Source organism: Thamnophis sirtalis, unplaced genomic scaffold (genome assembly GCF_051295495.1).
Source record: "Thamnophis sirtalis isolate CommonGarterSnake01/CBP01778 unplaced genomic scaffold, rThaSir2_p1.2 scaffold_7, whole genome shotgun sequence".
NCBI lineage: Eukaryota > Metazoa > Chordata > Lepidosauria > Squamata > Natricidae > Thamnophis > Thamnophis sirtalis.
Genome location: NW_028261387.1, coordinates 38,546,185 through 38,565,663, shown reverse-complemented (window position 1 = coordinate 38,565,663; position 19,479 = coordinate 38,546,185). Strand labels below are relative to the sequence as shown.

General features: G+C 36.1%; 1 protein-coding gene across 1 annotated transcript in view; it reads right to left on the bottom strand.

The window, feature by feature from the left end:
- PIK3R3 (phosphoinositide-3-kinase regulatory subunit 3) overlaps positions 1–9,092 on the bottom strand; it is a 59,453-nt gene extending 50,361 nt beyond the window's left edge. Inside the window, exon 1 of the mRNA XM_014059129.2 lies at positions 8,311–9,092. Coding sequence (XP_013914604.2) covers positions 8,311–8,416 — 106 coding nt within the window. The 5' untranslated portion in view covers positions 8,417–9,092. The remainder of the gene's footprint in view (positions 1–8,310) is intronic.
- Between the last annotated feature and the right edge of the window lie 10,387 nt (positions 9,093–19,479).

The following is a 19,479-nucleotide window of genomic DNA, read 5'->3' as shown; positions in this document are numbered from 1 at the left end:
GATGGTGGTGTTATGTGCTGGATTGCTGGGTGTGTTCTAGGTTCTAAGAAGAGTGTAGAGCGGGCAGTTAGGTAATTAAAGCTATTGATACTTGATCCTTGCAATAATTGCCTCTGAACAAATTATATTCATTGACAAAATTCTATTTTATATTGAAGACCTCCAGAAGATAAAATATGGTATGCCTAAAGTAATGGTCATTAAAAACAAGGGTTGAATACATCTGACCTAAAAAAGATCACCATCACTTGGAGATTGAATCATTTCCTCAAGAAGCTGCCCTGGTGGAAGAGAAGCCAAGCTCTTGGCTCCTCCAACGTGGAGTGCTCTATGGTTTAGCCCTCTCTCATATTGTTTAACAGTTGCATAAATTTGCTAGAGAGGTCATCCGCTGGCATTGGCTGATATATAATAAACAGTATGTAAGTATGTACATACATACTGTATGTATGTATGTATTTATTTATTTTATTTATTTTTATTTGTTAAGTATAAGACCCACCTTTCCCCCCACAAAACGAGGGTGAAAATCCGGGTGCATCTTATACACTGAATACAGCATTTTTGGCCTACTGAAACTCCGCCCCCTTTGCAAAAATGGACATGCGGGGTTTGGGAGGCTTGCAAAGTACTCCTGGGGGCTGGGGAGGGCAAAATCGAGCAAACAATGGGCCGTTTTTGCTTATTTTTGCCCCCCCCCAGGTCCCAGGAACACTCTACAAGCCTCCCAAAGCTTTGCATGTCCTTTTTTTGGGGGGGGGGGGGGGAACGAGGCATGCAGACAGTTTGGGAGATCTGCAGAGTGCAAATTTTTTTTTTTACCTCTTCAAAATCATGGTGAATCTTATACTCTGGTACATCTTATAATCCAAAAATACAGTATGTATTCCATTCCATCTTTAACTTTGGGCAGGTTTGAAGTTCCGCAAAAGATGATCTGCAATAGAAGTCCTCCTGAACTGGAGGAGCCGAAGTCATGATGACACGACATGCGATCTCAATGCTCTGAGATCGCAGTCGATACTTTTGTCTCTGGGTAGTCCAAACGTACCTAAACTGTCCCACAGAGACGGTGAACAGAAAGAATACATCTTGCTGATCACAGGGACATCACAAAGTTTCTGATTGACCCAAGAGAAGCTCTTCAAGCCAGTGACAAAAAATCCAGCCAAATGCCTGATGAAGTCGGGGCGGCTTCAAAATGGAAGGATATGGAAAGAGAAAGTGTTTTCAGCTGGTGAGGAATTTTTACTGTTTTAAAAGTGACTGCCTATAAAAAAACTTAAAATTAATTTAAATTGGAGAACAGAAGAAATAAGCGGCAGAATTAAATTTGGACTGGTTTTGAACAGTGGGTTATCTTACTTTTTAAATGCTATTTTTACAGATGGAATTTATGCAAGTCTTTTAAAATGAACAGATTGAGTTTCCTTCTTCTATTTTTTTTTTCTTTGACTATTCTCTGTAATCTATGGACTAAAACTCTCCTCTTTCAGTACTGTGGGTGTTTTTCTAACTCATTTAAGAATCGGACCTTTTTTTAAAATTTGAAATACAAAAAGATACAAAAAGAAACAAAAAATGGTAACATTGTAATATTGTAACACTGCTACTCGGAGGCTAGAGGTTGTTAGTGTATTGGAAATGAAATACTTTTTTCACTGATTATCCTGGCTTGGCACTTCAAGGACTCACAACTTGTTTACAGAGAGTGATAAAAAGAAGAAGAAAAGCACACAGATGTTCCTTTGAAGTAGATTTTTAACCAGAGAAAGGTGAAATACAGAAATTATCAAATAGAAGTGAGAGGATAGAGAAGAAGTTAGATTACTTAGTGCATCTAACAGTAAAATATGACGGAGATATTGAAGATGTTCATCAAATGGAAAAAGTGGTGGTTAAAATCCAAAAAATCAAAGAGGAAAATGAATATAAAGAAATTAAAATTGCTGATATTTATGGTGATTGATTAGTTTCTGAAAACGGAAAGAGTGGAATACTAAAACAGGAATTAAATGGAAGGGAAACCTACCCCAGATGGGAAGATACAGAAGAGGAAAAAATAAAAGAATTTATGGATTTAAAGAGAGAAATCTTATTAGCAATAGTTTTGATAACACCACCGATAATCAAAGATAAGCTGATTAAGGAAACTCGAAATTACATGAGAGATTTTATAAGCAAAGAGTTGCTAAGAGGAGTCCATACAAAGTTGATTAAGGAGATGATTAGAGGACTGATGCCACAAACGGTAGAAGATATGACACTGTTTTATTACTGGAAAGATACAGGTTGATAGATGTATAATTTAAAACTAGCTAAACTTAGTAAAATTTAGTGATAATAGATATAGTTAAATAAATAATTAATAATGATAATAATGTATACAATGTGTAGTGTTATGATAAGTAATAACTGGATATGAAAATTGAATGGTACCCATGAAAGGAAGATTAGAAACCCTTTTGGATTATATATAAAAGTTAATAATAATAATAATAATAATAATAACAACAACAACAACAACAACAATACTAAAATTAAATTAGATTCAGTTAAGTCTTGATTACTAGGGGGAAAATGATATGATGCAAATAAAGGAGGCATAATGATAATAACATGTATGTATGTATGTATGTATGTATGTATGTATGTATGTATGTATACAACATAAGGAAATGATATGTAAATTGTAAACAGTGATTTGGAAAGAAGGCTAGAAAACTTTGTTATTAAATATTATGGATGTTTAGCTAGAATAGGACATAAGGATTTAGTGTCATTGGAGGATTTTAGAAATAGTAAATGAAATGCCAGTATGTGGTTATGTATTAAATCTTGGTATATTTTATGATGAAGGATGTTTAAACAACTATAGTCAAATGCAAATGGAGGTATGATGACAGTAACATGTATAAATATCTGAGTTAAAATACTTGAGTTAATATGAATTATGCTTGATGACTGTGGAAGAGATGCACGAAAGTCTTTTGTAACCAACTACAGTATGTAAAAAAGGAAGATTTTATGTGTTGTGTTTGTTTTGAAAATTAAAAATAAAAAACTTTTAATAATGAAAGAAGTGCTCTTCAACTTGCAGCTAACTCCGGCTAAAACCATGAGCAAGAAAGTCTTTGCTAGCTTCAGCTGGCATGCCAGGTGAGACTGTTCTTGGAATGAAAAGCATAAGGAACAATATTTTACATCCTTCTCACCTTGTAATTGGGCTACTACAGTTCACTCTATATGGGACTAGTTTTGAGGATCGGAGACTATAGCTGGTAAAAAATGCAACTGCTCATAATTACCCTGTTTTCCTGAAAATAAGACCTCCCGGATAATAAGCCCAATCAGGCTTTTAAGCACATGTGCTAAAATAAGCCTTTCCTGAAAATATTGCAACACAGCAGCAGCCATGTAGTGACCACGCTCGCCACCTCCTGCACCTCAAAACTAATAAGACCTTCTCAAAAATAAGGCCAAGCACTTATTTCGGGGGTCAAAAGAAAATAAGACCCTGTCTTATCTTTGGGGAAACATGGTAGTAAGGAAGGGCTATTACAGCCAAGTTGCATCTTTAATATGGGAGCTACACTGGCTACAGTTTTGCTTCCAAGTACAATCTAGTCTATGCACTACTCAAATTCTCATGTCTGTAATCATTAACAAGGTGCTTCAGTGCATCATACAGCTACAATTTTAGATACCGCAAATGGGCTAACGTATAGAATACATCTGAAATCTGCGACCATGACTTCCACAGAATTGAAATTTGAAAACACTGAAATTGCTTCAATGCTGCTGTGCCGTTACCACCCAGAGATTCAGTAAATCAGTCCTACCATAATTCTTTGGAGGCCAGGTGGACTGGGTCCTCCTTCTGCCTCTGGAGATCATGTAGGCCAGTCCCACACTAGCTCTCTGGAGACTGGGAAGGAGTGTCTCACATCAGCGGCTTTAGGGCAGTCAGCTGCAGACTAGCTAGCAAGCAGTCAAAAGTGGTCCCCATTCCCATTTCTTTTTTTCTTCTTGTCATTCTGTTTCTCTATATAGATAAGGAAATATATCTGAAATGATAATCCAATGGGTCATGGATTGTCTAGTGATTTATATAATTTTGGTCCTGGGCTTTTTTGATATCATGTAAAATTTGCTCATTTGATTTCAACAAGCAGATTTGAAATTATAATTCCCTGCCATTTGGGAAAGAGGTGGGATAGATTTCCAAAAATGCTATTCCTTTGAGATGGCCTTCAACATCTGGAAGATTTTGCTTTTAAATTTTAACGGTTCTCTTCCTGTTAAAATTCAGGAAGTTAAAATACTGCTGTTTCATGTAGTTTTTATGGAATAAGCTTTATGCTCTGTTTAAATTAGAGGTGTGTTACCTGGTATAACAGGGAACAGATTTTTTATATTTTGATTTTTATAACAGATTTTGTAACTTTTTTGATATTGATAATTGATCTTCTCATTCAATAATTATTAGTTTGTATTCTACTGTATTTATTTCATTGTACTGTAGGAAGTTGTTTAGTGTCAGTACTTGAAATGGCATACCGTTTTTGTAAATAAGTAAATTACATCATCAGCAATGCAGACTGCTCTGAAGTTATGCATTTTTTACTTCGCTAAAATTAGTGGAGCTTCTCTATCAAGAAATCATTGGATTTCTTGTCCATCCTCGAAATCTTCAGTTAAAATACACAACAGTTTTCACCTATTAGAAAACTAACTACTGGAAATAACTACTATTGGGCCTACATCTTTTCAGTCTTGAATTTCACAAACCATTTGTACAGTGCGGTAAAAGAAACCAACAATGAGGAATATTACAATACTTTTTTTTTTTTAAAAAAATGAAGTTGTCCTAACTATACAAATTTAAATCCAATAAAGCCCTAGTCCGGCATTATCTGAAGTAGATGGCAATGATTAAGCAGAGAAATGGGGCCATTTCAAGTAATCTATCCCTAATATGGCTTTTACTGGTTTTCATGATTGCATCATACATACAGGTATCAGAGGAACAATTAATCAACCAAGACATCAGGGGTGGAATTACTCAGGTTATCCTTTTTCTCCACTCATGTGCTGCATTAAACTGTGCTTTAAAAAGTCTTAATTTTAAAGGATTCAACATGCATGTTTAAAGGATAATTTACAGACAAATATCCTATTCTCACAAATAGTCATTACGATTATTCCAATATTATTTTCTTTATTCTGTGCATTTAGTTTTTATTTCTCTATATCAGACTTATCCACCTAAAAAAAACCCTTTAGGATCTGCATCTCATTTACCATGAACCTGCTTGTACTAACTATTCAAACATTTAATAAACACTCAACTAAGTCCTCTGATATGCAGAATATAGTGGTTTTTTGCTGAAGAAGTCTAATATTAAACTTTAGTAAAACTATTCCGTTTTAAACCAAAAACTTTTTTCTAAACAAATCAGTAAAACAGAGTACATGATTCTAGGTTCTGATCTATACCTTATAATGAAACACCTTCTTGACAAAAACTCCCCTCCTACCAAAGCATCTCAGATCTGAAAAAAATAATACAGCTCTACAGAGAAGTATTATTAAATTAAAGCTTAAATGAAGACATGCATTCAACAGACAACTAATGCTTAAACCCAAATAAATGGATCATAATGAACTTTTCTGGGGGGGGGGGAATTCTGAGAGCATATTATAGACATGTTCACGAAATGATTAATATGGCTAGTGAGTATGCCTATTCATTAAATATCTAGCTGTAGTTCATAATCAGCCACAGAACATATTTCACCAGAACAAATGAAGTTGATCTCCACACTATTCCCCTATTCCCCAGAAGGTTCTCTATCCCTCCAACCTATCTTTGTCTTTTTTTTCTGAACAGGTGAGCAAACTTCCAAACAAAACACTGAGCTATACTATCTATCATTTTATTAATCCTCTGAATACCTACTCAGCTCAGAGAAATTATTCTAAACAAATATGATGCCCCAGACTGGAGCTTCACATTACAGCTTCCCATTTTTAATTCAAACAATCTAAAAAATTCAGAGAACATAAGGAGTTGAGGGGCATTAAGAATACACCTATAGATACAGATATACCATGCTGCCTATCAGAACTGCAACTATCTATCTAGTTACCTAGCATAAGAACTATTTTGAAGAACCGTATTGTTTCACACAGCCATAGGATTTGCTGCATACAGATGGACCCCGCAGAGAACACAATTTCTTTAAAACCTATGAAACAAGTTACTTGTTCTTATGGATTTAAAGAAACAAGATAAATATCTGATGAAGCATCAAAATTTGACTATGAATAAGCAGGATTCTAATCATTTGCTTGCTCTATTATTAGAAGCAGTATTACCTGCTCATAGCTAAAAATATGAACTTATAACTAGTACTTTAATGCCACTCTCAATTACCAGCTGTTACATTCTACTATCTAAACTTGTATTATCCCTTAAGACATCTTCAAGTTGAAGTGCACACTGAAAAATTATCCCATGCAGAATCTGCTTCATTTGCATTTTATTTCCAAGAAATACAACTTTTTTTTCTCTCTAGGTTATAAAAGCTTGTATGCCAGAAAGACTATAAATGTAACAGTCTGGCTTTACAATGAATTTTAGCTTTGTTGGATTATTTAGATGCATTTGCAGATCTCAGTGATGCATTGTGATGTATCCTTGTTTAAAAAGTGAGATTTAACTGAAATGGAAATATATATTAAAAATAATATCTTAAAATAAAAATTTCTAGAGTTTTGATAGTCTGAGTTCTGACAGTCTAAACTTCCATAGTACCTAATTTTGTTACCATACTGTACCACAACTATCAAATTCCAAATATTAATAAAACAAAGATAATTGCCTGTAAAGTTCATGGTATGTAAGAAAACATACCATGAAAAACTAAGCACATTTGATTTAGTTATCAGCAACATTCTTACATATAATTACTTTTAAGAAAATTCTTCTTAATTCAATGGGACTCAAACACTGAGACTATATAATACTATATTAATGAAAGAGCCAGAGTGATAGTTTTTCAGTATCTAGATTTTTTTAAAAAAAACAAACCAGAAAATTTATAAGAATCAGAGGCTTAAATCTCACTGAAATATTGAAGCATTAGTTTTATAAACTTTGGATACCTCAAAAATTCTCTTATTAACATGCATTCAGCCAATTAAGTTTTCTTAGTAACCTACTGAATGCTTTTCTCTAGAGAAATGAATGAAGGAGAAAGCATCATCACCATGGTTAAAGTCTATTGTACAATACTATTACATCTGCTTCACAAGGATGATTTCTGTTATTACTTTTGCTTTACAATATAATGATTCCACATCTGCACTCCCCATGCTATACCAAGTAATGGCAAGAATGTTTTCTCTATTTAATTTTTTTATTTCAATATTGTATTTTTCTAAACAAAAATGATATTTAAGAAAATGTATACAGATACATTTTTCATATTGAGGATTTTACCAAAGCAGAAGCTTCAAGAACTGTGAAACTCTCACAATCATAATTCTAAACACATCACCAGAGAGTCAACCAACCTCTGGCTCCTTTTGTATCTTATTCCTTCCTAGGCACAAAAGAAGCACTATGTGAGAGCAAAGTAAGAACAATACTTCTCAAACAGTGGAAATACTCAACATTAAATGTTGTAACGTCTTTAACTGTTCTAAGATACTTAAACTGTGATGATATGCATGCTTGCTTGGTCCACTGAACTTATTGGGACAGATTTTTCAAATAAACAAGCACAGGATTAGACACCAGATATTATTATTATTATTATTATTATTATTATTATTATTATTATTATTATTATTATTATTTTGCCCAAAACACCTAATTTAGAATTGAAAACTAAAAACAGAAAGTGTTAGAAAAAAGCAATATTAAATATTTACAACTAAATATTTAGTTAGCTGGCACATCAACCAACTCTTTTAAAAAGGTTGCAGGTTAGATTACAATGCAATCTGGGTAATTAGAACTTTGAAGGACAGGAAAATCGAATGCCCAATATTTTGGAATTTAGAGCATTTTTCCATTTTTACAAAATATAGTCCTTTGAAAACGGTGACTACAACAGAAGAAGAGCAAAAGTTTACAGGCTTCCATTCAAGCACAGACCTTCAGAAAGGAAAGCTAAAGCCTGCACCATTGGGGGAAAGAGAACAATGAACTTCTGCAGATGGCTGACACTGGGGGGAGGGAAAAAAGCACCACCACTCTAAACCTGAACACAAAGTAAAAAAAAAAAAAAACTGCTTTACCTGGAGGGTCCATTTCGATGTAAAATATCAGCTCCGTGGAATAGGGCATCATCACTTCTCTCCAGTCCGTATCATCGCGATCCATATCCCACACTGTATTGTACATTGTAACAAACAGGCAGGTGGGCGACGATCGCTCGGGAGCTCTCTTGCCGGGACTCTTTTACTTTTTTAAAAATATAAAAGTCTGGCACTGGAGAAGAAACTTTCTTAAGAATAGCTCGATGGCTTCCTCTTCAGGAAAACCACTCCCCTCTCAGGAAGCAAAAGAAATGCCCCCTCTTTCAATTTCCCCTTTGCTTCGAGGGAACGGAGCCGCTAAGTTCATCTTCTTTCGCAGATCCAAAATAAAAGATGGGGGGTAGACAAAAAAAAGAGAGAATGTTTTAAGATGAAAGAGATCGAAATTTGGGGAAACGGAGCTACTTGGAGGCAGTTGGAAGATGGGAGGGGGGTGGCTTGTTCTTAAAAAGCAAAGTTTTAAGACAGGTCTATGCTGATTTAATAACAAAACCCTCCCGATGATCTCCCTAAAGCCAGCAAGGCAGAAAACGCCTGGCTTTTCTACCTCTTCAGGGGCAAAGCTCGCCACCGCCGCCGGTCTAGCGACGCTTCCGTCCCCCTCGAAGCCCCAGCGCTCGGCGGCGCTCACTGCTGCAAGCAGCGGCTCCCGACCGGCTTCTCGCTCCACGCAAGCCCAGCCTCAGCTCTCGCGCGCACTTTGGTGCTCGGCTGTTCCCAACCCCGGCCACTTTCATTTTAAAGAGGCACGGAGGCCCCAACCGTCGCTAACCGCCTCTGTGCCGGGGATAAGCCCCGCCTCCGAGGTGGGAAAAGACAGGGCCAAGCGACAGCGAGGCCACGCCCCCTCGGTTTAACTCGCTCGTGCTCGGCCTGGAGACTGAGCCAAAGGGCTTTCTTTTTTTTTTTCTTTTTTTTTTTTTGCTTCTGGCGAAGTACTTTGGCCGTGCCAGGAAACAAAAGCTGCTAGAAAGCGGGGAGAGTCGGCTTCCAATTTTACCTCGAATTGTTTTTGAGATTTCTCGTGTGTGTGTGTTTGTGTGTGTGTGTGTGTGTGTGTGTGTGTGTGTGTGTGTGTGTAGTGCAAGTGGCAGTGATGTGAGGAAGCAATGCCTCCAGCTGGAGCAGCTGGCGACAGATGCCCCTCCATCACCCGTCTGCGTTATGTGAATGTATACCCCCTGTTCAGCGGTAGAGCCAGCCAGCATATTCAGAGATAGGAGATCCTTCTTCCTGGTCCCCCCCCCCCATTTTTTCTCAGAAGGCACACAAAAGATGCAAACTCCCCCTCCCCAAAGGGTCCACTTGATTCCTGTCATGATTTGACAATGCATAGTAAATGGTAGGTTTATCTTTCACCACATATTTCCTGCATTTTCGGTTGGTATATAGACAATATTTCGGAGGTTGTGTGCCTGCTGCTGGGGCTCAGACTATTTGCAGATGATGATGTTCTATTGAACGGGTGACTCTATAGCTCTTTAATATACACAAAGAGCAGGGACAACTTGGAATGTGCTTAATATTTCAGTATGGAATTATGTGTATATTATCAATACTATAAATCTGATTCTCATCAGTTGGGTTACTCTGAAGACGTAGGATTGGTGTTTCATTATGATAGTGCTGTCTCCTTGGATTGTTGTCAAATTTAAGTAGTGTGATTAATTGGCAGAATATGTTAATGATTTTCCAAAATATAAAAAGTATATGTTCACCTTATATTAGTTAAAATACTTTCCAGCACAGAATCTGATATATATATATATATATATATATATATATATATATATATATATATATATATATATATATATATATATATATATATATATATATATATATATATATATATATAAAATGCACAAGCATGAAGCCGAAAACACCAGCCTGAAGATTGCGAGCACGAAGCCGAAAACACCAGCCTGAAGATGGCGAGTGGGACCTCGCCGAAATGTTGCCAAGACAATCTCAATCTTACACAGGAAAAGACCCGAATACAACAAGACCAGCATACCTACACCCGTGAAAATCTACAAAATCTCTCTCTCTCTCTCTCTCTCTCTCTCTCTCTCTCTCTCTCTCTATCTCTATCTCTATCTCTATCTCTATCTCTATCTCTATCTCTATCTCTATCTATATCTATATCTATATCTATATCTCTATATTGTGCGAGCAAAGCATGATCGGAGCTGCTGTCTTTCTATAAATATTGGTGTGTGTGGAGTGCTCACTTTGTTGCTGTAAGCGGGTTGGTTGGCTGTGTTGTTACATCTTGATTAGTTGATGGAGTTGATGTATGCAGATTAGTCAGCTGTTTCATTGCTGCACCCTCCTCCAACCCCCCACACAAAACAAACTGACACACGCCATGAATACATGGCAGACGGCAAACTCGGAGCCAAACCAAAGCCCGGGATGTCACATTGCAGCCATCTGCTCAGGACATTACATCACAGAACCCAGGAGGTTACAACGCAAAGTCTCAGGATGTCATCACACAGCCCATTACCCAGGTCTTTACAACACAAAATAACAATGAGCACACAACTAGTACCTCAGCCACACATGATGTTACAAAACAGCCGACTAATCTGCATACGTCAACTCCATCAACTAATCAAGAAGTAACAACACAGCCAACCAACCCGCTTACAGCAACAAAGCCAGCACTCCACCCCCCCTCAATATTTATAGAAAGACAGCAGCTTTGCTTGCACAAACACAAAGCCGAAGGCACCAGCCTGAAGATGGCGTGTGGGACTGCGGCAAAATGTCGCCAAGGTACTCTCAATCTTACATGGGAAAAGACCCAAATACACCAAGACCTGCATACATACATACATACATACATACATACATACATACATACATACATACATACATACATATATATATATATATATATATATATATATATATATATATTTGTACACACACATATATGTGTGTGCTTGTGTGTGTGCATACATATATATGCATATATATATGTATACACACACACAAACACATTTGATCTCCCTATTCAGATACTGAGGTTTGTTAAATTTCAGTGCTGTGCCCCTTAAAATTCAAAATCTAATCATGTTCATGATATGATCATAAGACATTGCCCAAGCATTATATTTGGAAGAATGGCTATAAAGTACTGGGGGATAGTGTATCAACAACACTTGCTTTCATCCATTATGTTTGTGATGTATTCTGTATAAGTAGAATCAGAATGTTCCCCATAACCACAATTCTCTTGCAGCACATTATGAATTATTGACATGGTTATTCACTGTAATATTTGTGATCCATAGCCAAGCTTTGCAGGATTATTTGTGATAATAAGGTTATCATATGGAAGAATTATCTGCCCAATCACATCTGGTACATGTATATTTATTTTACTTCATGTTATACAAAATATATACGATGGAAGTGGCGGCCTATCATGCCATTATTTACAACTGGAGTAAAGTCAATGACACCTGCACTCATTCTAATTAGGTTTCTAATTAGTAACTGAGATTTAACATATCTTCTAGCTAATATCCTCACTTTACCAAGGTTATATCAAAGTCTCTTGAGGAGATCTGCTTTAGTTTAACAATGACAGTTGTCAGAAAATTCAATTCCAGGACCAGCTTGTTGCTATCCTTGAATATTTCTACTAGTTTAGGGTTTGTAAACAAAGAGTTTAGGTATTTTTAAGTCCAGATGTCTTATTATGCTCAAGGTGGAGATTAGTTGTTTAAACAGATATTCAAATAGCTTTAGATACATTGTTAAAACTTTCAAGTTCTTTGTTACAGAAGAGGGCCTGCTTGCTTTATTATAGTATATGGAACAGCAGCATTATTCGGTAGGGAGGAGGTTTTTTTAAATATATTTGTGCATTTTCACTTTTCCTCTCTGCTCTCCTTACTTCAAGAAAAGGCAAAGTTGCATATTCCGTTCCTGGCTCACTTCCAGGACGGACGCCAGGTCGGCGGGGTGGTGGCCGTGGAAAGTGAATGTCGGAAGGGAGAGGGGGGTAGAGCGCGTATTAGTTAGCCCCGTTTGCCAGAGCCCCCTCGCTTGTCTTTTGTCTGGGAAGAAGCAACGAGCTCGGGGATTCGCTAAAAGGCCTCCAACAGAAGCAGCCAATAGCAAAGCCGCAGAGCCGCCTGGCAGTTTGAGGATTGGTTGGCAGTCTCGGTTACTAAGCGGGACCGAAAAGGAGGATGAAGGCGCGCGGGGCGGTGGTGGTGGGGAGGTGGCGCGTAGAAGTAGGAGCGAAAATGCTTACGGAGCCCATCTCCCCTTGTCCTCAATCAGTTCTTTTCTGTCCCGTTTTATCCAAAGGTGTTTCAGCAGCAACGCGAACAAATAGACCAAGTTATACGTGTCGAATGGCAGCCATGAAATTTGAATACTCCTGGACATTGGTAGCCTTCCTGATCGGACCGTCCCATATAAGAGATACGAAAGTACCTGAATGGTGAGTGGAGGGCAGTGTTGACGGGGACCACGTCAGATGGCTCCGTCTACACTATAGCCTCGCTTTCCACCGTTTCACACTCCTCCTAGTAGCCCTGGTGCCCTTGACAACAGAGATGGTGATGATAAAACTCTATGGAAAGTGACAAGTTCGGTTCTAGCGGGATAATCTTAAATCCCACTACGGTTTCAATTGAATTCCGTCTTGGGACTGAGAGATTTCTTTAATGTATTTTGAGATTTCAAAAATAGAAAGATTAATCATGGAGCCTTAAATAGGGTGCTTTGGAAAGAACAATATCTTCAATTAAAATAACTAAAGATAGAAAAGAAGATATTCTGCATTTTACCCTACAGGTCTGAAATAGATTGATAGTTGGGAGACAACTAAGATAATCCTGGTCATGTTTCCTCAGAAGTAAATTTGAGTTCACAGAGAGATACTTCTAAATGCAGAACTGCAGCCTCCTTCATATACATATGTACTTTTTTTTGCTAGTATCCCAAATTTATGGCCTGAGTATATTTATTTCAAAGTAAATTTCACTGAATTCAATAGTAACTGTAAAAAAGCATATTTGGAATACATTGCAACTTTACGCAGCATTTATACCCTTTGCTATCTCATTGTGGCTAAACCAAAAGTAAAGGTGCAAGCTGAACATCTAATCAATCTCAATTTAATATTAGAATGTTTCTATGACCACAGTATAGGTGGGTCTAAATAAATTAACTCTGAGAAAAAAGCAGGAGTCTTGGACATGTCTGAATAATAATGGAGCAGATTGTAGATTGAATGCATCTATTTGGCAAGAGGTGGAATCAAAGTGTTGTTGAACAGGGTTGGGCGCAGCTTATAATTTTATAGTTGTCTGAAAATTCCTGATTGAAATACATGCAAAATTCACAGAATGTATTTCTGTACATCTCTGTTCAACTTACCTGCAAAGAAATGTCCACATGTTTCTTCAAACATTAAAAGTGTTGCTTCTTTATGCACTGTAGATTATTGCTGTGAAAATTAAGAAATCCATACTTTTTCCAATCATATTTTTCTGGAAACATAAAGCAACAAGATATAGTGAGTGAATAAGCCTCTTGCTAAGTTTTGATGTATGATTAAAGTGAGCAAATATTCTGCTGAATATTTAGAAGCCTGTGTTCACTTTTCAAAATCATGCCAGTAGAGAATTTGAAGTTTAAAACTACTACTTAAATAATTCACTTAGAAAGTTATTAAAAGAACTATGTTGCTATACTAAACTGATTATTTACAGAATTGCTTAAAAGTTCAGAGTGATTCAAAATAATTCCACTAAATAAATTATGTATAATTAATTACTGTTTAGTGAATCTCTGATTGGCTACCAAGTCTTCTTTTTTGTACATTCTTCAGAAATTATTTCAGTGTTTTTCTACTTGTCATTCTCTAATGCAAACTACAGTTAATGCAAAGATATTTCTGAGATTAGATAACATTGATGAGATACTCTTTCTAATATATGGACCTCAGTATATATTTGTACAACACAGTCATATAAAATTCTTAAGCAAGTTTGATATCTTTCTAAGACTGTTTTTACAACTCCCACAGCTCTTGTAGACTATACACCCTAGGTAGAAAGAATAATGCTAATCATTAGTTGAATATATTTTACTTTACGCTAATTTGGATACTAGTTACTAGGCAAAAAATATGTTTGCAAGGTGGAGATTACTTCATATGAGATGAAAGTAAAACAGAGGCATCGCTTCCACACCACTCAATGTCTGGTCTCATTTTTCCATAGAAGAAGGATTCAACTTATATTATTTTTATTACTTTTTACATCTAGTTCTAACTGATTACTGTTATTAATTATATGTGTAACTACAATAAAAGCTATTTTGCTGAAAGAGCAGGATTACATGTTTTAAAAATAAAAATAAACTTCAGAGCCTGCATTTGAATTCCATATATGATTCATCCATGCAAGATCAAGTGCCTTTATGTTGATTTTTTTAAAAATCACAATTTGTTGATATTTTTAGATATTATGTAATTATTGCTTATTTAGTAATAATATGTCCTTTTCACTATAATATAATAAATAATAGGAAAACTGACATAATTTGCATCGAATTGTTATTGACCTATTATGAACATATCATATGTCCTGTACTAGCCCTAGAAATGTTCACTGAATTTAGGTCAGGTCATTTTCACTGTAATTAATTTCCTATCGCTGTATTTTTAGCTTAGCTACAGTTTTTCATCTTTTATGTACAATGGATATTAGACTCCCATAAATGTCTGATCAATAGAGAGCCGAGGTGGCGCAGTGGTTAAATGCAGCACTGCAGGCTACTTCAGCTGACTGCAGTTCTGCAGTTCGGCTGTTCAAATCTCACCGGCTCAGGGTTGACTCAGCCTTCCATCCTTCCAAGGTGGGTAAAATGAGAACCCGGATTGTTGTTGGGGCAATATGCTGACTCTGTAAACTGCTTAGAGAGGGTTGAAAGCCCTATGAAGCGGTATATAAGTCTAACTGCTATTGCTATTGCTAATACACAAAGTTCAAGAGAACTTTATTCATGGCAACAGCCACATGATTTATATGCCTGAAAAGATAATAGAATGTTTATATGTGTGTATATATTTGTATATTATGTTAAACAGAGATTAATTTTAACCAAAGCTTGTTAAGTAAATCAGTACAATTAGGCTTTTATACCTTAAGTCATAAATCATGCTTTGCATGCTTTGGGCTTAGATTCACAAGTCTTCAAGCTCTCTAATTTTCATACTAACTTCTTGAGGAAATCTAGGATCTGTAACCTGGTAAAGCAATAAGGAATTGATAAAGCCCAAAATATAATGTCATTTGTACATACAGCAAAATGCTATCTATTGAAATTACAGGTAAGTGAGTCACATTTAGAATCTGAAAACTAACAGTGGGACAAAAGTTAATGTCAATGGGGCACATGATTGAAAGACCCAATTCCCTAGAGAAAGTTCTGATACTGGGAAAAATGAAAGGGAAGATAAGAGGATAACTAGCAGCAATATACTACAGATGGATTCAGCTAAAGAAGTGATGGGTGTACTGTTGAAAGACCTGGTTAGAGACATATTGTCATGGAGAAAATCTATGTAGTTACTAAGATTAACACTGACTTGATGATATCAATCATGTTAGTAGGTTGATCACCAAACATCAGAATGAAAAACCGAATAAAGCCTTTTAAATGCTGTTCTTTGGTGCCCTTGTTTATCCAAATAAATTTCCCAAATGTGAAAAGAGTTAATTGTCCTTTAAAATAGTTAAAACTGGAAAGTAACATTAATTTAAATCTCTTTATGTTAATTAGTTAATTAGTATTAACTAAAGCATATATAACCTTTGCTAAGGTGTACTTACGTGTGATAATATTGTGGATTACACACATTATATACAGAATGCTTACAATTTTCTAATATGACACTTTTTCAAAAAGCTAGCCATACACATAAGGCATAAATTATTTTGTGCTTGGAAAAGTTCTGACGCAGGTTGCCTCACATCTTTAGTAGAAAAAATGTGTTTAACAACAACTCAAATCTTTTGACTTTGACCCAAACAGGCAAACCATTGTAAGTACAGTACTAGAAAAGAAAGCAAAACTTCCTCAGAATGGGATCAATTGATGTAATCTGTGATAAATTTCCTTCTTATGTATAGATACACCTACTCTAAATGTGAAAATCAACCTATTGATTAATTCAACATGAAAATTTTTGAAGCAGTATAACAATAACCTACTCTATCCAATATTTCTTTTCTGTATACTGTATGTCACGGCATTTATCTCTCTCTTTCTCCTCCACCTGGAACCAAAAAGAGATGGGACTTGGTGGAAAGAAGGAAAGAAAAAGTGAGTTTTGTAAGAACAAGTTCTTTATTGCATGCCTGGTAGGGTGTGAGTGTGGATATTCATTAACAGCTACAATTTAATTGCAATCTGTAGCATTGTCATCAATTATACTGTCAATGGAAGTTGTGAGTAACATGGGCAATTAATTTTTTTGACAGTCTATTTTGGAATTTTGAAAGGGTCTATTTTCAATTTTCCAAATTTGATTTCTATCCTCATTCTATCCTATTCTCTTTTCCAAGAACTCGGGAGTTTTTCTATAGGGATGTTCCTTCATTTTAATCCCACAATAACATGCTTATGAGGTAGGTTGAGTTGAGAAATAGCCCAAAGTAATCCTTTGAGTTTTTGAAACTAAAAATGATCTTCTTAGCCTAATCCAACACATGTATCATTATACCACACTTCATTCCAATACAGATTATACAGTATTGCTACTATATATCCTCTTCCAAGTTGGTAAAGTACTCATGGCTTCAGATTGTACAATGAAGTGAAGTTGCATGCAGTTCATAAAAACTGAAAATGAGAAATAGTGTTGCTCAAAATAGATATTAACAATACAATCCTATATGTGTCTATTCAGGAATACGTATTGCTAAATTCACCCAGACCTACTCATATATTAGCAAGAATCAGATTGATTTTTAAGGCTATTTCATTAATGCAGTAGCAAGAGAGGGAAATGGATGAATGCCTTATTTATTTCCTTCCTTCTTTCCTTCCTTCCTTGACTTGTGTGCCATTCTGGCCATAAAACCAACTCTGACAGGCTTATAGACTTGAATACAGTAATTGGATTTAAAACATGAAACTAATTTTTTTTTAAACGTAATAAATGCATAAGAAATGGTTCAAATACATACAATATTCCCCTGCAAGAAGGAAAAATTAAACACAGCAGACTCCAGTAGCTTGCTGAAAAACCATGTGCTACTGGTTTAGGAAAATCCAAGAATTGGGGCTAATGTAATTACTGGAAAATAGTGTTCCAGAAATGGTCTGTGAGTGAGAAGGCCAAATTCTGGGATTCCTGGATATATCCGTTACAGATATAGGGATCAGGAGGGGTCTTTTTCTGTCACTTTTTTTAGATGGGCAGAAGCCATTGGGAGTAAGAACTCCTGAAAAGAACCAGTTCTTAAGGTATAAAGGCCTTTAAAGGTGATATATCATTTTGAGTTCATAATACAAAGTTACCGAGGCAAAGCAATTTGTACCCATAACTGCTTGAGCTGCTGCATTTTGGACTCACTGAAACTTCTAGGTTGTTATCAAGGAGAAGCCCTACACAGAATATTGCAGTAGTCCAGATTAACTAAAGCAATAAATAATAGTTATGCCAGTCATGTTCTTCAGCCACATTTTTCATATCCAATTCACTTTATTCATTATGAATCCACCCCATATAATTTAAAGAAAATTTTGGAATGTTGGTAACAAATGAAATAAATCACAGTATTTTATTACTAAAGCAAAAAAGAATATCATATCTTGAACAATAGCAAATGTACTATATATTTTTTATAGATTATAGAGAGAATAATCTGTTTAAATAAATTCTCCATTTTGATATGGAATTTGCATTAGTCCCATGACTGACCATAATCAGTGGTAGATAAATTATTTGAAAATTATCCACACTCTTAGTAATTTAGCATGTTAAGATAAGATGCATTTTTAAAAGAAATCACTTGTTTTAGGATCTTTGTAAGCCTAAATTCCTGCTGTTTTTGGAATGATTTTCACACACATGGAATGTTACTGTTTTATTTGTAGTCTTTGATCCCATAGTCCTCTAGAAAATGTTAAATAGCGTTTATTTGACTCTGTGGTTTCATCTATGCCTTTCTTTGTTGTACCAGGTTGCATTATTTTCATACTTAACTATACTTGAAAAATCCCTGTTTTTTTGTATGAATTTTTGGTAAATGAATTTAATAGCAGTAGAATTTTAACTGCTTTCCCCCCATTTTAATCCAATAAAAAGGTCTGAATGAGCAGAAACCATAGTATATGCATATGTATATGTGTAAAAAGTGTGTAGGTGTATCAGTTCTGTGACATATATTAGACTAAAAGATGGAGATTCTTAGTCATCCAGGTCATGGTTGTCTTGAAGGTGCTTTTTCCCTTTTCTCAACCATGATCTGGATGACTGAGAATCTCCATAGACATTTAGCTATGCTCTTTGGAATTGATACAGCATGGGTTGCACAGGTAAACCCACCAGTGGCTGGCCAGGTTAGGTGGTCTTAATAGAATGGACCTTATAGATTCATTTTAGTTTGGCCTTTTACTCCAGTGCCCTGGAGTCCCAAAGTTGACTTTTAACTTCCTCATATTACAAATAGGGCTGACAGTGTGGCAAGACTCTGTAAAGGAGGGGCACAGGAAGCCAGGCGTGGGGTAGAGATAGTACAGAGAAGTTGCAGAAAACTGTTGGTATGAATATCTGCTTTTGTATTTTTCCAAGATGTACTTCCCTGTTCTGAACAGGGGTTTTTACGTTTTGTATGAATACGCCTCTTTAAACGCCCTCTGATTGACGAAGTTTGATTAAAGGTATAAAATCACTGCCTTGGGCGTAGCCAGGCCAGTTCAGATGTTGGTGTGTGAACACGCTGAACTCGATGCATCCAATAAACCTGTTTCTCTTCCTTCGTGGTCTCAAGTCCTGATCTTTCGTAAGTAGATTACAAACCTCAATCTGCTGCAACATTTTTGGCGAGCCAGCCAGGAGTTGAGGGGTCTTTGGGACCCTCTGGAGCGTCCACCCCGGTG